This window comes from Lepidothrix coronata, unplaced genomic scaffold (genome assembly GCF_001604755.1).
Source record: "Lepidothrix coronata isolate B3197 unplaced genomic scaffold, Lepidothrix_coronata-1.0 Scaffold52, whole genome shotgun sequence".
NCBI lineage: Eukaryota > Metazoa > Chordata > Aves > Passeriformes > Pipridae > Lepidothrix > Lepidothrix coronata.
In genome coordinates, this window is record NW_016690232.1 from 1,815,114 (window position 1) to 1,839,800 (window position 24,687).

Below are 24,687 nucleotides of genomic sequence, written 5' to 3' on the forward strand. Positions count from 1 at the left end.
GAATTCCCCACTGCAATCCACCGCAGCAGGAGCCAGGACACGCCAGGGATCGCTCACAGGATGTGGCAGACGTGGTACTCACGGACCTTTGCCTGGTTCTCGGAAGCTGGGGTGTATCCGCATTAACCACGTTCCCTGGGCAGACTGTCCTCTCAGCAGAAAGGGGATACAGACTTGTATAGACTATATATAGATAAAGCTTCCTAAGAATCTCTCCATGGGGGTTATTCTCTGCTCTATATCTAGATCTGGCCTAGTGCCTGTTGGGAAACACATATCAGACAGGCATATGTGCAAACTGCAGCTCATTTAGGCCACTAATGACAGCCCTGCACTAGAAACCTCTATAACACAGGCCAGAACCCCATTATGAGCTCCACAGTTTTCCCATGTCTCCATTTGCAGGCTTCCATGTGTTTCCCTGCAGAGGTGAAGATCCCTCTAGAAATCTCTCTCCTGCACATGATATTTACTTACCAGCAGCGAGGAGCATCTCCAAGCCCTTCCACTGCAATGGGTTTGTAGAAAAATAAAAAGAGCAGAGAAGGATTTTTAACAGTCAAGCTCAACAGAGAAGAGGGATCTGATGAAAGAAGACAGTGTCTTTTTAGCAGAAAATTTTTTAGCAGAAAAATCTTCTTTAGACAGAAGATTTTTAGCAGCAAAATAAAGTGCTCTGTTGAGCAGTGAGCATGTTTCACTTCACTCTGCACACAGGCACACACTTGATCCCCTTGCTCTTTCACAGCCTCACACCTTCAAACCTTCACCTCTCCCCAGCCCCAACAACACACACTAATTAAAAAAAAAAGCCATCCTGGGTCACCAGGTTTGTTCCTCTTTTTCTTTTTAGAACAAAGCTAACTACCTCCCTGAGGTCCAGAAGGACCTGCAAGCTGTGCAGATTTTGGTTAAACATTCCCTCTTGGCTACTCCCTTCCACTTGCCTCCTACAGGTTCCAGAGCACCTGACTGCCAAAAAGGAAAACCAACTTCCCTCTCCTCCTGATTTATCTTTAGACCAAACTAGAGCTTGGGGAGGGAGGTCCCACACATTTTAGAGCACTGGGGGAAAAGTGGCTAGACTACCATTTCCCAGCCAGCAACAGTAAAGCAATCACATTTATTTAACTTTAATACAGTTTGGATGAGCCACTGCAGGAAACAGGATGAGTTGTTCAAAACCTCCCAGTGCCCAGGTGCTGCTCCCTGCCCAAATGGCATACACCATCCTTGGGGGCGTTTCCCAGCCCATTCAAACACTGATGAGACAAACAGTTAACTGTCCAAACCCACAGAGAGGCTATGGATGAGTAGCACACTGCACACAACATCAAAGCTGATATTTTATGCTAATCTATCTGCTTACGGGAGAACAAATGCTATTTTCCTTGACAACTCTTCTGAAGTAAGATCTGAGCAACTATGCAGATTTCAAACTCTTTTGAAATACCAGTAGACCAAACACTCCTACTTTCAATGCAAAAACTCCCAAGAACAGCCTCTCTGCAGCTCAGGCAGTGAGTTACACAAAGCTTAAAGCCCCCAGGAGCCGCACCCAAAACACAAGTGCTGCCAACACACCAAGCCAGGTGAGCACCTGCACACTGACTGGCTTGCAGACCCCAGCTATGGTTTACATGCATGAGAGCCTCCACCAAGCCAACTTCACAGCATACAGAAGCTGCTCTCAATTTTATTCTTGCTGCACACTTTAAAAATTAGATTGCTTTCCCACTGCAGCAGGGGAGGCATTTGAGCTCCTGATCAAAAATAGTTATTGCCCTGCAAGTAACTGTGCTGGAAGGCAGCCTGGCCTGCAGATTCTCAGCTGCTAGATGAGAAGGAACAAGGAGGCCACCTCAGAAGCAAGGCACAGCTCATTACAAGTGACACAGCCACGCAAAGCACTGCAGGAAAGGCTGAAATGGTTTTAGAGGAGAAAAAGGGTTCCAGGTCGCAGCACGCAACGAGAGAGTCCATGCATCTACTTTTCCAAACACAAGGAGCTTGTCTCCTCCTCACCAGGCAGACCTGCTACAGCTGCACCAACCCAAGGACAGGGTCCTACATGTTTTTGAGGAATCCCTCCTCCAGGGATACTGGCTGCATCGAGCGCAGCATGCCCATCAGAGCTCTCCAGGCAATTCATTATTTTAAACAAATGAGTGATTAGCAAGGATCCACTCTCTTCCTTGCAAAGCTGGCTGCATGCCCTGCAAGCCTCCACACCACTGTACAGTATCATAATCCAATTAAACCTCACCATGAGAGAAGCTTCATGCTATCACATTCAATTACCCAGTTAAGCCTCTTATCATCTGCACGTTAGGATCCATTCGGACTGAAACTCCCCCAGCACTGTTTGGGAGGTGGCACTATTCAACCAACCAAGGACACACAGATACTGCATCTGGGGCTGCAGGAGGACCATAGAGGTTAGGAGGTTCATACTGCTGGCTTGTAAGGAGGTAGAAACACAGGAAAAATAAAATACAGTGACCAGTTCCTGCCCACTCAGTTATATGCTCTTTGAGGTGACCTGCTCGCCCTTGTCTTCCTGCTCCCTGACTTCCCAGGGAAATGGGACAGTTCTGAAGAAGCACGAGGGACCCAGAGGAATTTCAATGGAATGGCGAAGACTAATAGAGGACCTGGCAATACAGAGGTGGCTGGCAGTCAGCCACCAATTCCATAGGAAATACCCTCCCGAGAAGGTCACCATAACGGTGGCAAAATTTGGCCCAAAAGAATTAGAAAAAGCTGCCAAGATGTGACGCAAATAAAGCCAGCGAGCAGGCCAGCTTCCTGCATGAGGCCAAAACAGGGAGCGCTCTTGGAAAAAAAGAAAGATTAAGGGTTGCAAGGAACATAATGGCCTCTTGTAACAGCTGAGTTGTTGCTTTTCTTTTCTTGGCAGAAAAGAGGGATGTTTTGTTGCTGGTTGATTAATCTATTATGCAAATCATTTCATAGCTAATTTGATACAGCCACAAGCTTGCCACAGAAATCATCTGCCTGCTCAGAGCCAATGAAAGGTGGAGCATCAACAGCTCCATTCGAGAGAGCTTTTATTCCCTGGACAAGCAGCTACAGGGTCGCCTCCTGCCAAGCAGGGCTACAGGAACACAGGACAGACCTGCCAGGGGACAAGACGGGAAGGTCCTTTGGGCACCCTCATTTGGTGGAAGGGAAGAAAAGAGGCCCTTCAAAAGAGTAGCCCATTCCTTCCACTTCCAAAATCCTTTTGCACTGGCCATGTGCAAAACATCCAGGTGAAAACCACACACAATCCCACCCAGAGACTTTGGCTAGCAGCTTTAAAATTTTAAGATGTTTCCAGAACTGTTCATGACATGCACAAGCTTCACCTCATGTCACTTAGAAGATGCCTCAAAATAGGTCTAACTGGTCATCTGACTCCAACAAACAGCTCAGCCTCTAGACAGAACTTTTCTACTGAATAACACAAGAGTCCAAATTACATTCAGTAGTACCACATAAAGTGACAATAACTGCTGTGATAGGATTTACATAGGGATCACTAGGTCTCGCCCAAAGAACTGTTACTTTGGTTTTGATCTCTTCCACAAAGACTAAGAGGGAAACACAGCATATTTTATCTCCAAGAATAAAGGGGCTGGTTCTGGCCACTGTGCTTTACTCCAAGCAGTTCATCTCCATTGCTCAGTTGTGGATGTTTTTCCTCATGCATCTCACACGTTTAACATCACCTTAGTGATATTTTTGAAGCCTATCCTGTGCCCTCATTTGTATTCAATTTCCTTCCGTGGTAAAACGTTAGGCATTTCATGCTATTCAAGCAAAGTCAAAACAAAGCCTCCAAATAAGCACTTCTGAAACGTACCTAGTCATCTGAGTAATTAGACATTTTCCCAGTTCCAAATGTGCTGAAAATCTACTGTCAGCTCCCAATGAATGTGCCAGCAGTTATCCTAACAAACAAGAGTTCTCTCTATGGAATAGGAGGTTAAGATACATTTCAAGTAACATCTCTCCCTACCTGAATTAATCAATGTTTTTAATTATGCAGCATCACCTGAACATAATTATTACTCTAGCAAGTTGTCCACCTTTCTCTGCCAATATGGTGCATAGCTGCCGTTGCTCAAGCCAGGATAGAATATGCTCTCACTTGGCCAAAAGAAACTCCCATTCCCAGTGTAGGCACGCATCCTTCACACCAAGGGGTAAAGTCTTTCACTTCTAAGTGATTTGCACCAAATACTCATAGTGAAGAGTCAGCCATGGACTTCACATAGGTCAGAATCCCTCAATACTCAGAACCCCTCAACACTTTGCTAGCAGAGGGAATTACCATGTAGGGGTTCAAACCTGCAGACTGCTGGAGCGGCTCCACACCCCAGCAGTCCTCACTGGGTCCCTCCTGGTCACAGGAGATAGATCAGTGGAAGAAGATGGGAGCTGGCAGAGAGAGAAGAGCACATAGCCTGGGGCATGGGCAAACTATTAGGATCCACTCAGCTGCTGTGAATCCAAAGTCTTACCCTAACCAGTTTCCATCCCCCCTCCGGGGATGTCCGTACCAGGGCTGGTGTGAATGTCCCAGTGCTGCAAGGCCATGTCACAGCACACTGAGCGGTCACATCCCCACACCACCAACCTCCTGTTCGAGTTCACGGGGTGTGCGTGGATTCCCTTCATGTTTCCTTACAGAGCAGGCAAACCACAGAGGTGAGCCAACACGTGAAATGCTCAGGCAGTGCCCAGTCAACGACCTCAGATCTCCAGCACTGTCTTTTCACAGGTCTGTTCCACAAGCTTCCTCCTTTGTATCCCCAAGAGACACCAGGTCACACCTGCTCCACATTCAGTTTGGTTACTGTACGCTAAAATTCACTTTACAGTTCAAAGCTTAGCAGGAACTTTTACAAGTTTGTGACAATTAAGTCAATAGCCTCAATCAAAACCTACTCTGAATGGAAACCCACTCTGCTTCCTCTTTCTCCAGCAGACCATTCCAACAAAACTTTTCCCCCCAAGACCACTCTTCCTCTAGACAGCCTCCCCATGGTGCTACATCTTCATGAGGCTCCTTCAGGATGGGACAGTACTGCACCTTGCCATTCACACCCACAGCTTCATAGAAAAAAAATGGAAAGTAAAAAGAAACACCACCAAAATCCAGAGAGTAATTCTTACTTTTCATGTACGTGGAAAATGAGGGGGGGAAAAAGCGTTGATTCTCTCACAGCCATGCTGCAAGAAGATCACTCTCAGTTTTTACAGGTGGTAAGGAGAGCTTTATGTAGTGTAACTTTCCTCAAAGGAAAATATTTCAATGCACAGAAGAAAGAAACAGCAGGGAAAGGTAGGTATCTCTCCCTTCTGGTATGCAGTGTATATGCCCAGATAGTGAGACATTTTGAGTCACATTTCTGGGATGACTAAAAGAAAGTAGTTGCAATTCAGAAGCACTATGGTCAAAACCCTCAGGAGCTGAAGACAGAAATCAGAAAATCATTTCTGCAAATGGCAGAAGAGAAAGGAGACCAAGACAAGAGCAAAACACCTCACCTCATGTTTCACTCCAAACACAGAATTATAGGACAACACCGTGACTCTTCACTATTATTCTTCCTTAAGCTTAAACACAGCCTTTTCACACAAGGGAACTCCATGGAAGCACCAAGGCAGCCTTCCAGATTTTGCTGACACCCCACCCAAGCTGAGTGGACTTTCAACCACCGAAGAAGAGCGTGTTCAATGGCAGCGCTTTCAAGATGTCTCTCCCACAGTCCAGCTCCCTGCCATCATCTGGGAAGCATACACACATCCACATGAGGCCCTCCACCTCAACACCCACCCACCCAATTTAGGGAAACGCAGGCACAGACTGCTCCAGGCACCGCTTTCACCTCCTGCTCCAGCTTACTGTAGGAGAAGCACCTTAGAAACGGAGTAAGATTTATTGTGCCAAAAAGAAGGGGGAAGGAACCAACTTTCCCTCCCCAAAGACATAATCCTCTTCCATGAATCTTTTGACTTTGTGCCAAGTTCAAACCTCTTCTCTACTGGGAAAGCCTGCCCTGCCAACAGAAACCCAGAGGGGAATTTGTGGAAATCTCAGAAGAGACCAAGGCAGTTCCATGGTATTTGACCACACACCAAGGCCTACTTTGCTCCACATCTGCCTCTCACGTCCCAACAGACATCTGCTTGGACAACAAGCTCATTTGGGATACAGTTTCCCATGCAGGAGTTGTCATCCCAGTATCTCTCGCTTTAAGATAAAGAATCTTAAAAGTCATTGTGTCATAGGCAAAATCATTGCAATTCTAACTTAAAATGCAGAGGCAGTGGTATAACTTCAAGGTTATCAAACTCCTGCCTTCTCCAACAGAGAGAGGTCTGTTGCAAAGCCTGTAATGAAGTGCAAAACATGGACCCAAAGCAGCATCACAGGGCATGATGTTAAGTGATTAGAAGCAGTAGCATTGACTGGGAACTGCTACAGAATTTGGTGTTTGTCCAGCACACACCTCACTGTGCCATGGAACCCACATCTCCACAGAACCTGCAACCTCAGCTGCTCCTGACGTCACTTCAGGTTAACAAAAAACACTTGGCACCCACAGCTACAGCTGCAGACCTGCCACACACTGCACCACATACACAACCCTTGCACGTGTGCCCAGCCCATGAGGGGCACTTCCAGCATGTGGGGCACGTCCCGCAGAAAACTCCTCATCCACAGAAAGACAGGCTCATCTGGCTGGCAGTAGCGGACACAGCAGCAGCTGGATGTCTGCTTATCCCCCCAGGCTCTAGGGGAAAAGGGCACCCAGGAACAGCAAACAAAGGTGATGGCAACAACAGGGCTGAGAGCAGAGGGACCCACCGCTACAAACTCCCTCATACAAAACTTCTGTTCCTAGAAGGTCCCAAATGCCCCAGTTCTTCCATCAATGCCTCAGCCCAGTCAACCTGAACACTTTCACCATCCCCTGCTTCACAGCTTGCTTCAGCAACTCCAGATTGGCCCCCTCAAACCCTAGTTCTGCCCCACTTGCCCAGATATCCACCTGTCTCTTGCATTCCTCAGATTCCTCCAGGCACCTCAACCACCTGACTCCAATCTGCTGCCCACCACAACTCAAGCACCCAGGACCCCACCCTAATTGCCATCCTGTGCACCCCGCCCCCTACCACATCAAGGCAGGGTCAGTGTCCTTACACTGCATTTTCTGGTCATCTACAGATTTGCAAACAAGCAAGCTGTGTTGTGAGCTCGTTTTCAGATCTGCAAGTATCAGCATAAATGATAATGCAGAATGAAAAGTCCTTGACAGTGACGGACATTTGTTTTTTAATTTGTCTAACAGCCATTGTTACGAGGTTGGATGAGATGGAAACCCAACTGCCTTCCTGCAGTCGAGGGTGCAATGGAGAGAACAGTTTTCAGAGCAGCATTACAAGAGCCCTCTGTGTCCTCTGTACAACAGGGACAATGCCAATCACACTGGAACTATAGAATCACAGAATGGTTTGGGTTGAAAGGGACTTAAAGATCATCTAATTCCAATCCCCCTGCGATGGGCAGGGACACCTTCTAGTCTAGTGCAAAAAAATCAAAAAGCACCAACTGCTCCTGCAGCTACTCCCATATAGACAAATAACTTCCATAGCAAAGGGACTCCTTGAAGAGGGGCACATTCCCCGCGGTGCCAGTCCCTTTCCAGGACCTCCCACTGCAGGAAAGAAAGGCTGAACAAGACACAGGCAGAGAAAGTTACTGCCCCAAGGCACTGTTAGCACAGATAAGCTGTTATAAATCAAGATCATCTGCAACTGCAGGACTCAGGTTTTCTTCTACCCCACGTTATCTTCCTGCCCACGATGCCAAAGCATTACGATGTGGGCAGTGTTTGCGTTAAGATAGTTACTAATCCCTGCTAGACAGGGGCATGGCCACCAAGCCCAACCTGCTATCTGGATGGCGCAGAAGACAGAGGGATTTGGGGGGTTTGTAAAGCTTGCAAAGCTTTACATTCCTGCCAGGTCAGCCTGATGACTCTGTTCCCTCTCTGCTCGCTTGGTGCGTCCTCATTTGAAACAAAACAAAAAAAGAAAGATAAAGAGGGGCGTTTCAGAGATTTGCCTTCGGCACGTTTGAATCCTCAAAGGCTTTCTGTTAGAGCCAGGCTTGAAAAGCGCAAATTTTATAAAAGCTAAGAGGGATGCCACCCATGCGGGCTAAAACCAGCGCAGGCAGGGACCACGGCCGCGTGTTTACACACACCAGAGGTGCGGAAAGAGCCGAGACGGGGAGAGGGCGGACAAGCGGTCCTAGAGAAAGGGATGCCCACCCCGAGCCCATCCCTGCGGGGCATTTCCCCGCAAAGGCGCCGTTAACGGGACACCCCGCGGGGACGATGGAGCTCGGGGAAGGAGCCCCAGCCCTGCCACCGGCACACACCCCGCGACAGGGTTTGGGAGGAGGGGGACACTCACTGAGAAGGCGACACCCTCACACACCTGACACAGACACAGCTGCAGCCCTCCCACCCTTTTTATGGCCGGGGGGTCCCTGCACTCCCACACCCAACCCAAAACCCACGGAAGGGGCAGCAGGAGCCGTGCCCGTCACTGCGGCACCGCTGACGGGGTGGGAAGGGACGCTGAAATTGCGAGAAGGTGATGGGAAAGGGGGGTTGAGGAAGCAGCCGCGAAGCCCCGGGGAGGGTGTGGGGGGGTGTCCGCCCTCTCCGTCCGCGCGTTACCTGGGGACGCAGCTCGGGCTGGAACCGTCGATCTCCCACGTGGCGAAGAGGTTCATAGGCACGGGCCGCCCCAGGGCCCCGGCGCCGCCGGGGAAGCTGAGGCGGCCCCGCTCGGCCGCCGCCGCCATGGCTGTGCCCGCCGGCCTGGCGCGCGCCCACCGGGCCGCCGCCGCCGCCCCGCCCCGCCCGCGGGGGGGGCGCGTCACAAGGGGCGGGGCCGCCCACAAAGGAGGCGGGGCTATAAGCGGGGCTGCAGGGGATGGGCGCGACTTACATATAGGCGGTTCTCCTGGGCGGGGAGGGGCGTCATGGGTGGTGGGCGTGGCCAGACCTAAGGAGGCGTGTCTATGATGAGGGGGCGTGGCCAGAGCCGAGAGGGCGTGTCTATTGTGATGAGGCGTGGCCAGCGCTCAGGGGCGTGGCCAATGCGAAGAGGGCGTGTCCGCGCCGATGGGGCCGTGCCTGTGATTATGGGGCGCGGTCACCGCTGAGGAGGCGTGGCCATCCCTTTTTTGGGTGTGGCCATCACGGAGGGGGCGTGTCCATCACTGTAGCCGTGGCTCCGCCCCCCCGACCGGGCGGAAGTGGAGGGTCGGCCGCTGGAGCACGCCGGAAGTGGCGGTGTCGGTTTCCGGCGGCTCCGTGGCAGGGCGGGCGGCGGGTGCGGCCATGGTGTTGCTCACGATGATCGCCCGCGTGGCGGACGGGCTCCCCCTGGCCGCCTCCATGCAGGAGGACGAGCAGGTGCGGCCGGCGAGGCGCGGGTGGAGCGGGGCCGGCGTGTCGGTGGGGAGCGGGCGGGGGGCGCGGCCCGGCGGGACCGGCGCGGCCCCTTCTCGCAGTGGGGCGGCTCCGGCACAAGCGTTTCCCGGCGGTGCTGGTGATGGTGTTGGTGGCGGCGGCGGCGGTGGTGGTGGTGGTGGTGGGTGGGAGGGGGGGGGGGGGGGGGGGGGGGGGGAGGGGGAGAGGGAGAGGGAGAGGGAAAGGGAGAGCCGCCGCGGTGCTGTCGGGCGGAGCCCCCGCAGTCCCCCCGCGGTGTCTCCGGTCTTGACCGCCCCAATAGCCCGTCCTTCCCTCCCCTCCCTCCTCAGTCAGGCCGCGACCTGCAGCAGTACCAGAGCCAAGCGAAGCAGCTCTTCCGCAAGCTGAACGAGCAGTCCCCGACGAGATGCACCCTGGAGGCGGGAGCCATGGCTTTCCAGTGAGTGCCGGGCGGGGACGTGGGGAAAAGGGGATTCTCCGCCGTGGGAATGAGTGAAGGCTCTTCCGGCTCGGGGTGAGGGTTTGTTGGGAATTGGGCTGCCTGAAACAAGAGAGTTGCCTCAGCTGCCTGCCCTGCCAGCTGAGCTGCTCGAAGGGCAGAATGTGTGAGTTGTCACTGCTTGGCACAGGTGTCTAGCACTTGATTTTCAGCCAGGTTCATGGTTCTGCCTTTGCTGAAGACAATACAGGTTCTGTTCTCTTCAAGGTTTTTCTGTTTGTTTGCACTCTCTACTATACCTTCGCTGCTTCTCCTGTACCTTCTGTGTCTTGTCTTTAAAGAGAGATGTCCTTGGTAAAACCAGTCTGGCGGTGCCACTGTGAGCTCCTCTTGCACAGGATTTTCCTCTCTGTGTTCCCTGAGATTGCATCTTTTCATGCATTAGCTTCATGTATTAGAAGCACATGGAGCATCTCCAAGTTTTTTTATTATTATTTCCCTATTATCTGACAGGCTTCTTTCTCTCATCTTGTAGATTCAGCCTTGTTGTTGATTGTCCAGTAGCACTCTAGCAAGGGAGCTTGGATATAAAATAAGGAAAGCACACAGAGAGTGCAGGTCAGATGTCCTGACTGCTTAATCAATAGCAAGGGAGGTGGACCGGCGAGTGAACAGGGGAAGAACTGGCAGTCAATGAAAAGCAGGAGAGCTTGTATGTGATAAAGTAAATGCTTCTTTCTGTGATATGTCATTACCTGGCAGAATAAAGCTTGAGAAAGTCAAGATCCTGTCAAGAATCAGAATTTTGCCATTAGCAGGAATAACTGCTACAAGTCTCTGAGATCAGGTTCCATGTGAGGCACCAAGGCAGAGTTGTGCAGTTTGGGCAGCAATATGCCAAGATTTCCTGCACTTTGCACCACTTCTGCTGCACTGCCAGCAGCAGGATCCCTCTCAATTCTCAAGGGATTCCTGGTGACTGGGTGTGGGTTTATGGCTGGGTGAGGGGGAGGGAACCTTTTAATGCAGGGCAAGGTTGATTTTAGGTCTCTGCTTCTATAACAAGCTTATTTCCCACCCTGTCCCTTTCTTCAGAGATTTGGCAACATGAAAAGATGGGAACAGGAGTTTTTTGGAAGGGCAATCTTTGGCAAAAGCCATGAGGTTTCAAGGGCTACTTTTCTAGTGATTGGCTTACATATAGTGACCATGACAAGATTTAAAAAAATGTTTTCTCTTGGCTTCTGGTTGCCTTTGATAGGGACTTATGGTTGTCACAGGACAACCCTGATTAGTCTGGCCATCCTTATCTCCTGTTGCAAAATGAACTGCAAAGTGCTGCTCTACATCGTCTTCTTTCTACGTGTTGAGACTTTATAGAATTTAAAAACTCTCTGATTTTTAAGTGTTTCCTTGGCACTGCATGGGTGCAGCTCAGACTGGCAGTGTGAAGCCTTGAGAAAGAGCCTGTGTAGATCCCAGTAAATCCCTTCTTGAGTTACTTCCATGATGCAAGCAGAGCGATGTCTGGTGAGGTGGCAACGTGTGCCCAGGAAATCAAAGCCTATTAATGATGGCTGTAATGCCACCAGTTCTGATGGGGAGGGAGGGCTTGGGCAGGCTCCTGTTTTGACAGCTGTCCCAAAGGAACAGCTGGGTTACCTGGCTGGCAGGCAGCCAGGGAGAGGAGTGTTCCTCCTTCTGAGTTGAGTTAGTCCCTAGACAGGTTCTGCTGCCAACCGACAGCTGCTGCTGCAGAGCACTCGCTGCCGCCTCCTTTGAGGTGGGATGTTATGGCAGGACCTGTGTGAAAAGAATACTTTCAGGTCAGAAATTCCTCTGTAGAGGGAGGGGAGGTGATGAGGGAATTCGAGATGTAGTCTAAAATAACGCTGACTGACGACCACACTGTTTGTTAGCGCAGCTCACCAATTTTTTTCTGCCAAATCAGAGCTCTGGCTGCTGAGGGCAGCACAAACCTGGACAGAGCATTTCGTGGTGTGAGTTAGCAGTGTGGCTAAGGATATTGCTGAACTTGCTGAGGTGGTGGTATTGAACGTTTTTAGCTTGCATCAATTCAGAGAAGAGCCAAGCCTTGCTGAAATGTGGAGCTTAAACTATGACCACTAAGATGATTTCTGCCTAAGCTTCAGCTCCAAAAGCTGTGTCACCCTTTCAGCTGCAGCACTGGGGGCACATGGCTATGCAGGTACAGGAACACTGATGGTGTTTCCTGTGCTGTCAGTCAGCAGGTGACCTTTGGCTGATGAATGGCTGAAGTGGCTCTTACCTGTCATGTTGAAAGCGACCCTTGGCCTTTGCCACTGTTACCAGGATGAAGTTTTTCTCTCTCCAGATATCCCAGATGACTATGAGAAACCTGCTGGCTGTACTCAGTGTGCAGGAATCCAGAGTGCAGGAGTTAACAGTGGCAAATGGCACCATCTGCCCCTGGTGTGAGGACGTGCTAAGCAGGTGCTGTGCTGAAGCTCAGAAATGCACACAATGTGTAAAACTGAGAAGCCCAGCTGTGTGGAAACTCTGCTCTGAGGTTGACAAAATCATCTGAAACTGGGTCAGAATGAGGTGAGCTCACTCTCTGTGGTGCTGACCGATCAATTTTAAATCCAACACGTTAAATACCACATCAGGGAAAAGCAAGTGGGAAATACAGCTGAAGAGCTCCAGGCAGGACCAGCTGACTCGGGCACAGATAAACAGACCTGTGCCAATGGGACATATTCCTCATAGTGCTCTCATCTGGAGAGTGCTGCTCCAGCAATACTCTCAGGATTCCCATCTGGCACACATCTTCCTCATTTCAAAAGATTTGTTCAAGTCTTGCTTGTCATGACAGTGGCTACATCAAGCTCTGGGTGATGATCTGTAGCTACTCCAGTCTGTCAAACAGGTCTCCAGGGGTAAGGGAAGAACAGAGGCATGATGTAGTGTAGCATTAGTCCTAGGCACTGATGCACTCCTGGCTGAGGGACATATAAAGGAACGAAGGCGTGGGCGCGTGGGGACACGCTGTGGAACAGATTATGGCAATTGGAGTTTCTTGCTTCTGGTTGGGGTAGGTCAGTTGTTGATTAAAGGCTGGCAGGGTTCACACACAGCCCGTATAAAGACGGATGCAATGGAGACTCCTGAGCCCAGGAGTGAGCTGAGGATGGCTAATTCAAAGGACATGGACCTGTTGGGGGTATCTAGAAAGCAGTGGGGAGTGGGAGGAAGTTGTTTTGTAAGCCTGATGTGACTATTAACAAAATTTTAAGCTACTTATTTTACTATTGTGCCCTTGGGACTGGATTATTTCTTTAATACACTGCTAATCTTTATGCTAACTAGACTAATGTATAATGACATTATGCAGAAAGTCAAAGGAAGGTAACATAAAAGTTGCATTTACATTCCACCTTGGAGAATATAGATAAGTGTTCAAAAGTGTTTCCAGGGCTATTTACTGTCTCCACTCCCTTGGTTTTGGTGGGAATATTGTTGCCTTTATTTTTATATTGGCTAAGTGAGGAAGAAAATGTAGTTGGGAACGTACAGCAGCAGTCATAGCACAGCTTAAATAATCTGAAGATTGGTTCTATTTTAGCCCTTATTCCAGTAGGCTTTTTAGCTGAATTATAATGAAAAGCTCCTATTCTTCCTGTTGGCAGAGACACTGGAGCTCACACTAAACAAGGTCAGCACTAAGCCTCTGCAAACAAATAAGAACTGGATGGGATGGGGGTGCTGGGAGGAAGAGTGGAGGACCCCTGCACCCTCAGCTGCAGGGCAAACCAAACAGCATGACACAACAGCAGGTGTCACTGTGCATTTTAGAGCTCCTCACTTTGCAGCCAGAGAACTAGTGGCACAGTCACACCTACCCATGGCAAATCCACAGGTAAGGTCACCAGAACCTGTGTATCACCAGTATTTTTCCCCAGCTGCCCTTGAGGTGATGCATGTGAATAGCAACACCCCACCCACAGGCTGGTGTTGGGGAAGGAAAGGGATACCCAGCCCTCCAAAACTGAAGGGGAGAGCTGGCAGTGACTGTGTGGCTTTGTAGCACACTGAGACTGAATTCTTGTGTGTGTCCTAACCCCAGTGCTTTAGCTTTCCGTTTGTGTGCCTCAGGTACTTGGCTGTGCTGCCAAGTAGAGATGTGTTGGCCACCTTCCCCTCTACTCTGCTGGCAAACTTTCTTGTGCTCCCCTTCTCCCAGCTGTGGGAGGGCAGTAGGGTGTCCTCTCTTTTGTACTCCAAAATTATAACTCTTTTGTTGCTGATATTTTGTTAAGCTAATGATATTCACAGACCAGCTTTTGTTCCAGTGAAGGCAAAATTCAGGGCTCTTGGCATGGGTGTAGGGTCTGAGGCTACATGAAAATTGTTTTTGGGTAAAAAAAGAAATTAACCATTGCTTTGTAGAAAGGTTTGCACTTGATCCAGGCATGGAAAACTGAAAGTCCTTGTACCCACTTGCCATTGCCTTGTAGGAATAAAGGAATGCAGGGTGGAATTTGATAGGATAGGTTCAGATTTGGTTGATTAATGCCCTGTCTGCTGTTCTTTTAGCTACATCATCGAGAAGGGGGTGTGTTACCTGGTCCTGTGTGAAGCTGCATTCCCCAAGAAACTGGCCTTTGCATATCTGGAAGACTTGCACTCAGAGTTTGATGAGCAGCATGGCAAGAAGGTTCCAACAGTCTCCAGGCCCTATTCCTTCATTGAATTTGGTGAGGTCCCTCTCCTTGTGACTGGTTGGGAAACTTCTTGCTGGGGCAGGCAGCAGCAGCCACAGGATCCTCTCCAGCTTGGTGTATGGAATTAACAGTTTAACCTCTTCTTGGCATTAGAGACATGGGCATTTTGGAGAATAGAGAAGTGGGTGCATGCAGGAGAATAGGGAAATGGTGCATGTCCTTTGATTCAGATTTCCTGCTTTTAGTCTCCTGGCCTTGCTCCAGTGAATATTTGCATGTAGTCTCCTGGCTGTCTCAGCAATGCTCCCACTCCCTCAGCAGCCAGGCCGCTCTGTGTTAGGTGAGATCACTTCTGATAGCCCTGTCTCATTCCAGACACTTACATCCAGAAAACCAAGAAGCTCTACATTGATAGCCGGGCGAGGAGGAACCTGGGCTCCATCAACACAGAGCTGCAAGATGTGCAGAGGATTATGGTGGCCAACATTGAGGAAGTCTTACAGCGAGGAGAGGCACTTTCAGGTATTGGGAGTGGCCAGTGTTTGGCACACAGTTCCTTGTCCCTTTGGTCAGCTGGGTGGGCAGAGCATACTGATGGGAAAGGCTGGGTAATCCCTGAGCCTCCTGAGAAAAGCAGGGAATTCAGTGGGTGTTTCAGTTGGATTGGTTGCATCCTGAAGCAGCTGGCAGGTACTGATGCTTCTTTTGGGCGAGACCAGCATCTCACCAGTTTGGGTTGCTCTCATCCTAGCAGGACAAGCGTTAGAGCACTGCAGAGGGGCTCAGGCTATGCTGCCACATGAAACTGCTGCGCTTGCAGCTGTGTACAGTTCAGGTAACACATGGAGAACATTCGGTTAATCTTGACTAACTTCTCTCCCCTTTCCCTTTAACAGCTCTTGATTCCAAGGCCAACAACTTGTCCAGTTTGTCCAAGAAGTACCGTCAGGACGCCAAGTACCTGAACATGCGTTCCACGTACGCCAAGCTGGCGGCCGTAGCTGTGTTTTTTATCATGCTGATCGTCTACGTGAGGTTCTGGTGGCTGTGAGCTGGTTTGGTCATGGAAGAGGGAAAGCCGGTAGCCTGGCAGGTGTATGTGTGCAGGACACTGTTCATGGGGGATGTGCATTAGAATCCACACAGGACCATCACCTTTACTGGAGTGTCCTGAGATTGTTAGGTGACACCTGACTACTGCATCTCTCAGTGGAGCCTAACAATAGGTGTAAAGGCTTGTTGACTGCAGGCTTTTCCTCTGAGGCAGTTTGCACTAGGGTACTGCAGAGTTTGGCCTCCCACGGTTCTCCCCCCTCCCGGGGCACTCTGAGAACAGTCAATCAGTGCAGTTTAGCATAATCACATTGTATGTCCTCCTGTTGAGTAGCTCTATTGGGAACTGGACTCTAATGAACATTCCTTGTGTTGGTAATGTTAGCTTTTTTAGAATCTGGGTCTGCAGTTATTTTTATTTCTTTCTCTTTCAAGACTCCCCTGTTTGAAGGCAAATACTGCACTGTACATAAACCAGCTTTCACCTCTGTCAGAATACCTGTTGAGTTTTCTGTGTCTTGACATCTTGGCTTGTTACACTTTAAGTTGCTATGGGAAGAAATGGATGTTAAACTATGCCTTAAAATACGTTCTGTCTAGTACTAGGAGGGGCAATGGAAGGCTTCTGTATTACTGATTCCTGAAAAATTAAATTACAGGTTTTCCAAGTGTCCACTTTCCCTCTCCTGACAGCTGTGTGTGACAGTATGTTTCCACATGAACAGGGTGTGTAATTCAGTGCTGTTTGAGCGGGCACAGTGCAAACTATGTCAGCACTCTTTATTTTTTCCTTTTATCTGCAGATTCACTACATCGTTTCCTTCCTTTTTGTAACTGTGCTATCCTTCCAAAATGTGTCAAAACTGCCAGCATTTCATCTCTGGGATCCTTGTTTTCTTTCTCCCTCTTTCCCTCACCAAAACAACCAAAAAAACCAAAACTCTGAATGTTGTGAAGAAAAGGCAGTGTTTCTTTAAAGAACATTTGAATTTTACATGAAGGATTAGGATGACTTTAAAATAGTGGAATTCTTTGGAAACACCAACTTTTTTTCCCCTGTGGTCACCCTCTCCCTACCTCACTTGGGAAGTTGAAACTGTAGGTGAAGAAAAACTCATTATGGGGCAATAGTATAGAGCTTCTTTCTTATGGGCCAATCTATATATTACGAGTGAAATATGATTTTTTTAAAAATTGTTTTTTTGGTCCACCTGTGCTAAGAGTAACATTTTACCAGTCAGCTTTTGGTTTTATTAAAAAAAAAAGAGAGAGAAAAAAGAAATCCCACAGCTCAGGCACTCTTCTGCAGGCAGTGTCACAGAAGGAAGTTTCAGGACTTCCCAGCACCTCTTACAAGCACATAATCTTATGTAGTTCTGGATGTACAAGCTGTGACCTGGAAGTGTTTCCTGCCACCGGGTGGGAAACAGAGCTGTTGTCCTGTCTGGGAATGCTCCCCAGCTTGGTGTTGGACTGGCAGGGAAGCAGTTAGCACTCATCCACTGATAAACCCAGCAAATCTGAGCTGCCACATAGTCTAAAGTAATCCAGTTTCTGCATGATGCCTCCAAGTGTTACTTTGTAGGTTGCTTTTATTATAATTATTATTATTTTAAATCCTTTTGAGTGGTGTCCCTAACAGGTGAATGTCCCAGTGATGTAGGTCTGTGTAATGTAGGTGCTGGAAGGTCTTACCGTTCAGACACCGACTGTCCGTGGATTGTTGTGATTGAGGGGGGTGATGTTCCTGCAGCACGGGGTAACTTGGGGAGCAGCTGCCTCCTGCAGCCCCCGTGTCAGCAGTGAAATAAATGCTCCTGAAAATCCCCTCTGCAGCGTGGAGTGTCCTGTGTCTCATTTCTGTGATCTTGGGGGATGCTTTCTTTCCTTCCAGGGACGCAAGAGGGTGGAGACCCCGTAGCTGAAGCCACCTGGGATAAGGGCTCCTGTTTGGAGGCAAAACCAGTTGAAAAATATGATCTTGGCCATTTTCTGGCAGAGAGACTGTACTTTGTTCATAGTGGGGGTCTCTCCGTACTGCTGTGTGTCTGCATGTTGCAGGCAGCCTCCTCAGCGTGGGCAGAACTTTTTGGGGACAATTTTGTGGCTGTTCACACAGGGCACATGAGAAGTAGGACAAACTGGGAGTGGGGTGTGTCAGCAGGAACAGGACCCGGAGCTACTACATATGCTGCTTGCCTAGGGGGAAGACAAGCAGGGCTCCTCTCCCGCAGGCCAGTGTGGGGCTCCAGGGAGCACCTTACAAGCAACTTCCACACTGTGTTCAAAACACGGAGCCCCCTTTCCTCCCTTTCACGGGGCAGAGATGCCGCTGCTGCTTTATCCGACGGAGGCGTGGGCTGGGTTTTGCTTTTTGCTGAGGGCTCTTTGCACCTCCTGAGCATCCAGGCGTGAGCTTGGTTACTCGTGTCGGGCTGCTTGGTGCAGACGGGAGGAGAGCCCAGTGCCGGTTTCTCCATGACGGCTCGCTCGGAGCTGGACGAGCGCCCGTGGGTGGCTCAGGGCCGGGGTCCATGCCCAAGTGTGCCGTGGTGGGCGCAGGGTGCAGCCCCGCTGGAAGTGATGGCCGGGTCACTGCTGGCACAGGGGTCGCGGTGCTGGGCGCTCGGTGCTGGCAGCGGCCAGAGCCGGTCCCGGGGCCGCTGCCTGCAGGTGGCAGTGCCGGCGCGGAGATGGGGCGTGGAACGGAGACGAGGGGTCTAACGGGGCTCCTGAGGGCACGCCCAGCTCACTGCGATGCCCTGGCCTCCCCAAAGACCCGCAGCCGCGCTGGACCTGGGCAACGTCCCCGTGAGCCCGGTGATCTGCCTGCAAGGGCTCCTGGACTGCGCCTCAACAGGTTGTGTTGCCTCACCCCATAGTGCAGCCGAGATGCTTAGTCTGAGCTGGATGGAGATACTTCCCAGCAGGACATTTGCCTGTCACTTCCTATCCAATGCCCTTTCCATTTTCATTTCTGTTTGTCAGCTGCCTCTCTGTTTCCAGAGACTCTGGAACAGGCTTTGCCTTCTGGGTTCCCCCCCGGGCATCCCCCAATTCCTGCCCCTGCTTCCCACAACGTGGCAGAGCTGAGGGGTTTTGTCCCATGCCAGGTGCATGTGGAGCAGAGGGGAAGCAGGATCTTGGAGCAGTGCTAACTCCTGGCACCTCTGCAGCATCTGAACCCCTGCTCTGGGTGAGTTTAGGGGGCAGAGCTGGGCTCTCCCTTCTCCCACAGTGTGCCCATTGCCACTGGGAAACCTTTGGCACAGGCAGAGCGCAAAAGAGAAGAGGATGGTGCAGGGTGCCCTGGGAGCTGCTCTGCTCATCATGTGAGCACAGTGGTGAAAAGCTGTCGGTTTTATCTCTTGATTGCTGCTGACACCACTCAGGATCTGGGCACCCCTGGATGTCCTCGTGTCACAGAGCCAGGGCACTGTTGGGGACAGTGCCTGCTGGAGGGACCATACATGGCTGTGTACCCCATTGCCCACTGCAGGGCTGTGCTGGGTGGTTACACCACTGGGCATGCTGGTGTAGGGTGCTGGAGGTTTTCTCCTTGAGTGAAGCAGCAAAAGCAGACAGGCAGAGCTGGTTCCCAGATGCTGCCAAACCTGCCATGGGTGGGGCATGGAACTTCAGAAAGAGTGCAGCTGGATGGTAAAGACTAAATGGGTGCTCCAGCTGATCTTGTCAAATAAAAACCAAGTCTTACCTGGCACAGGTTATGGCCATGCTCTGCACTGTCATCACTCTGGGAGCAGCCATTCGAACACGACAGGGTTTTGGTTTCTGTGTTGATTTGGTTACCAGTTGTTTCCCCTGCTTTGAACCAGCTCCTCACACTTGCAAACCCATCTTTTGAGTAGGTTTTGAGAAAACCCCACTTTCAGCATCTTTCCCTCTGGGACCACAGGGGCATTTTACCCTAGATGGTTTCTGGAAGCTACTTTGACATGAGTGAACGTCCCAGTGGTGTGAAGAGCTGTGCCAGCAGCCCTGTGACAAAGCAAGCATCTACTCAGGGCACCCAACACCTGAGAAGTGCCCAGAGAGCAATGACCAAGGTGGCAGGGGTTGGAGTTCAGCCTTCAAGCACCCTAGTTCTTGTTTATGCTACCTCATTGGTTGACATGGGGACACAGCAGCTCTGTCCCTCTAGGGGGCTCTGAATTCCTCCTGGGCCAGGGAGGGATGCCCTGCAGAGCCAGGCTGAGGGGCTCTGGAGGTCCCTTCTCCCCTCTCCTCTCCTCACACTTTGCTCTGCTGCATTGCTACAATGTGACCTTTTGGAAACAAGGATGTTGATCTTCTGCTTCCCAAAAATGAAGGCTTTTCTGAGAGCAGGGTGCTGGGCTGGTAACTGGCCAGGGGCAGCTGACTGTGAGACCAGCCCTCCTGCACTGGCCTGAGTCAGTGCTGCATCCCAGAGCATCCTGAATCATCCCATCTCCCCTGTCCCTGGTGATGCAACAGTGCTGGTCCTGACCACTTGGCAAACTGCAAGGCAGGACTAGGGGCACCTACTGAGCCCCTGGCAGCCTTCTCACTCTGTCTCTCTTGTCCCCCCCAGACCTGAGGTCTTTGGGGGTCCCTGAGATTCCCAAGTTCCTGCAGTCTGCACTGGGGAGAAGTGGGCTACAACCTCTCCACTGCAGACGCCCTTCCCGTGCTTCCTGGACAGCCTCCAACCCAGCTGCCCACACATGTCCCTGGCTCTGCCTCCCCTGGGGCAGCTGTGTCGCCTCCTCTGTCCAGCCCCTTTTTTCCCTGGTTTGGACACCATTTGTGTCCCCTGCAGGGGTGCCCTGGGGTTTGCCCACAGCACAGAGCCTTGCAGAGCTTTGCACGGCTGCTCCCAGCTGGCTGCAGCCATGCCTGAGCTCACAAACCCTCCGGAGGTGATAAAGCAGAAGTTGGGGAGTCCCTGCTCACCATGCCAACCCCGATGGGGCTGCCAGACCCTTACATGTGGCTTTCTCTGGGCTGATGGCTGCATGGAGGAGCCCAGTGTGATTTTAAACCAAGGCTCAGAAAACCCGCTGTGGCTGAGCCCCAGCACCCTGCAGTGAGGTGATAAACCTGTTTCCTCTGTCATTGCCTTCTTTCTTCTCTTCCTCTCCCCAGCATCTCCCTTGGCCTACGAGTGCTCCCTGGTCACCCCAGCACACTCTGCTTCCCTGGCACACCACCCACACTCACTGGAAATGGGCCCCTCTGCAGCACAACACCCAGAACAAAAGTGCACCCTCCCCGTCGGCCACCACTGGGGCCCCCCAGATTGGCAGCAGAGACAGGATTTGCATTGAAGAGCAGAACTACATGTGATTGATGGAGCCATAGGGACCCTAAGTCCTATGCACTGGGATCTGTGTGGGCCAGAGTCTGGAGAGCATGAGGTGTGTGTGGTTCCTCAGGACCTTTCCCAGAGTTTCATGTCCCCACCATGGACATTGCCTTGCAGCTGCAATGGCATCTTGCCCCTGGCATCCACCTTGGGAGAGGAGGGAACCATGAGGCAAGAAGGTTGCTTCTGGTGCAGCTCAAGCTCAGAGGAGGCTGCACAGAGCAGTATGAGGCTCCTACCCAGGGACAGGAGGGATGAAAGGGCACGACTGAGGCCATGCTCTGGGTCCCACAGGAATAGGAGGAAATCTCTATTGTGCCCCTACCTGCACGAGGACCAGAGCTGATGGGGGCTGTGCCTGCGTAGCCATTCCACAGCAGAAGGGGTGGCTTTCATGGGAGAGGAGCGGGGTGCTGGCCTGCTGCACATCACCATTGTAGCTCCCCAGAGGCTGCTGATCATCAGGGAGAGTTGCAGATTCCCATTTATCCAGGGGATGCTGGGTACAGACCCGAAAAAGGCAACCTAAAGATTGCGGTGAGCAGCTGCCCCTTCCTTGTGCCGCGGCCGTACCACCGTGCCAGCTGCCACTGCAGCACCAGCTGCGACCTGGGGAGTGACCACAAATCAGTGGGTTCTTGCTCCATAGCATGCACAGAGCCAGGGGCATTTGGGGAGCTTCACGGCCACCCTGTACATCAGACCAACTTTGGTAAAAGCTAAGCAGCTCCATCTGCAATTTAAATACCCCAGGGGCTGCTGAGAGCAGGCAGCAGCAGTTAAGGCAGAGGGTACAAATTCCCCGGCGATTAAGGCAGAGGGAGAGGGGAGCCCAGTGCGGCTTGATGCAGGAATGCCTTTGCACTTCTCTGTTTCCTTTTAAGATGAAGCTAGTTGGCAGGTAAGGTAATCACAGTATAAGCCAAGTCATGTGGATGTTAAGAGTTTGCGGATGAGCCACAGGACAAGCTATTTGCGGCACAAGCACAAGGCTGCCAGCCCTGAGGATTTTGTTGGAAACCTCTCTCCCTCCCGCTTTTCTTAAACCTCTTGGCTGCTGACGTCTTGTAACTATGAAATACCCTGAGCTCCCATTTTAATGGGGTTCCAGCTCTTCTGTTCACAAAAGAGAATGGGGTATATGACTGAAGCATGTCCTGAGGACCCCCAGATCAGGGGCAGGTAAAAATGAGCAACATTTATCTGGGATAAGATGTAAAATGCTGGAATGTAAGGCAGGCATTGGGGTGTGGGCTGAGCTGCAGTCTGAATGCCTGAACAACCATCAATGTCACTGAAAGGCTATTGCAAGAAAACACAACTTCTTCAAAGCAAGCCAATCCAAAGCTGTTGAAATCAGCGGTTCCTCCAAGATGAGGGACACAGAAGAAGTGCCACGGGCCTCACTGACCAGGTACAGATACCCAAAAACATCTCAGAATGTTCAAATGCATTTTGCATTCTTCGAGGATAGCTGGGAAGAGCACTGCAGAGCCCCAGCACGTGTCTGCCCATCGGCATCCCCCTGGCTGCAGAGAGGGGAGGCATCTGGGAGGTGGGAACGTGCTGTTCCTGGTGGCTCCCTTTCTGAAAAAAGTGTGTGGATGCCCCGTGGAGCAGGAACTAAAACCTCTGCAGGGTGAGACTGCTGGAGCCGCGGAGAGCGCCTGATCTCCCTGCCTTTGTCAGCTAAAGTGCCAGGATTTCTCTAATTGCTGGGGCCATTTAACTAGGGATGCCGTGGCTACGGAGCCTGCTCAGCTTTCCTAATTCTTCAGCTGGCATCACTTCCAGTGGCAGAGCACACCCAGCCCTCTTTCAGGCACCGTGCCTGCCTCCCCTCGCCACCCTGGGCAGCAGGGGCTTGACTCCCGCACGTTCCATGGACAAAGAGGGGCAATGGTGCATGGTGTAAACCAGATGGAAACTACCAAAAACCTTGCCACAGTTCTCCAATTCCAGTGCTGGCTGCTGGTCATCCCTGCGTGGGATGCTCTGCTCTGTGGGCAGCTGAGCCCACGTGCTCCCACGAGGGTAGGGTTAGAATGGAGAGATAAGAACCATCAGCAGGTTCCCCAGACCTGTGGGAGGGAAGTGACACCTTCCATCTTCCAGGCTGGGTTCTCCCGATGAGCCTCATCTGTCAGGTGGAGCTGGTTGCTCCCAGGAATTGTGCCATGGCAGCCCTGGATCCTGTTCCTGCACTGGGGCTCAGTGCCTTGTGCTCAGGCCAAGTGAAACACAGCAGAGGATGAGCTGCCTCAGGGTCAGGGGTCATGAGTAATGGTCAGCACTGAGGGGAGCTGGAAATGGCAGCTTTTGGTGAAATACCAGAATTCCTCCTGATCTGCATTCAGGACATCATCCCCAGGCCTTTCTTGTTGTAGTCATATCCCTGTCCCTCCTCAATTCCCAGCTCGGCTTTGTGATCATTTTAACTAAAGTGTTGGTTGGTGCTGCCCATAATTTAATATGTGGGAAGTTTTGGTCATGCTGGGGGTCTGGCCTCCACCCCAGCAGGTCAGGAGCTGCAGGGAGGGTGTATGCCAGGAGCAATGCCATGGCATGGCCATCACAGCTGTGAGGCACTGTCATCTACCCATGAGCAGCTGTTGGAGTGGTGACGGGAAAATCTGGCAGCTGTGCAGGATAGTGGGGGACTTGTCACCAAGGTTGCATTGGCATACCTGGAAAAATCATAAAGGGGGTAGGGCACTGACTGGGAGGAGCTCTGGGATCTGGAGAATTACAGGGGGAAAACAGTGAGGTTTATTCATTACCCCCTCTCTCCCCTGAACCCGGCACAATCCTGCCTTCACGGGCCAGCCTGCCGTGTCAGCACTGCACACAAAGGGCTCTCAGTCCTCCAGAGCCTGAGCCAGGGCAGAAGGATTTTTAACGCTTTAAATGATGGCTGAGGACTGGGAGGGATATCGAGGTTGAATCCAGCTGCTGTCCTCCTGAGACCTCTTCCGTGGGAACCCAGATCTCCTCCTGGGCTTCTGCAGCAGGAGCAGCTGTGGGGCTGAGCCCTGGGGGGGTGGGCTTGTCCACCCGCTCCAGAGGGTCCCCTGCCCACTGGGGTGAGCTTAGAGGCTGAGGCTGCTTTTGGATTTCCCATCCCAATGGGATGGGAGCACCCCACCAGTCCTGCCTGGCAGCTGCCTGCACCCCACATCTGAGAGAAGGGCAGGGCAGCATGTCCAGTGGAGAACTCTGCTGTCCTCCCCTGGGAGGACACCTGCCACCACTGCCACCACCCTGCAGGGGCATGACAACATGTCCTGCTGCCCTGGCCCTCCATCCCCCCATCCTTTGCTGCCAATCACCCCCATTCCCACTACCCCCATCATCCTCTGTCTCCACTCCCCCACGTCATCCTCCATCCCCAGGGTCCATCCTCGCACTCCACCATCCCCTCTCCCCCATCATCCCCTATCCCCACGGTCCATCCCCCCACCATTCCCCATCCCCATCGCTCCCTATCCCCACTCCCCCCATCATTCCCATCCCCATGGTCCATCCCCAGTCCCCACATAATCTCCCATTCCCACGGTCCAGCCCCACATCATTCCCCATCCCCACTCCCCCCATCATTCCCATCCCCATGGTCCA

The 24,687-nt window shown here is 51.5% G+C and overlaps 2 protein-coding genes across 9 annotated transcripts in view; one reads left to right on the plus strand and one right to left on the minus strand.

Annotated features, from left to right (window-relative positions):
• The window catches only part of PACS2 (phosphofurin acidic cluster sorting protein 2), a 78,417-nt gene extending 69,519 nt beyond the window's left edge, over window positions 1-8,898 (minus strand). For all 8 annotated transcript variants that reach the window (XM_017815777.1, XM_017815774.1, XM_017815773.1 and 5 more), the window contains exon 1: window positions 8,766-8,898. In XM_017815777.1, the coding sequence (XP_017671266.1) occupies window positions 8,766-8,893 (128 nt within the window). In that variant the 5' untranslated portion in view covers window positions 8,894-8,898. The remainder of the gene's footprint in view (window positions 1-8,765) is intronic.
• A 474-nt stretch (window positions 8,899-9,372) lies between these two features.
• On the plus strand, window positions 9,373-17,560 carry SEC22B (SEC22 homolog B, vesicle trafficking protein). The gene is made up of 5 exons (XM_017815778.1): window positions 9,373-9,509; window positions 9,857-9,966; window positions 14,545-14,705; window positions 15,048-15,194; window positions 15,569-17,560. Exons 1-5 carry the CDS (start codon window positions 9,435-9,437, stop codon window positions 15,721-15,723), a joined length of 648 nt encoding a protein of 215 aa, XP_017671267.1. The 5' UTR covers window positions 9,373-9,434; the 3' UTR covers window positions 15,724-17,560.
• Window positions 17,561-24,687: the final 7,127 nt, after the last annotated feature.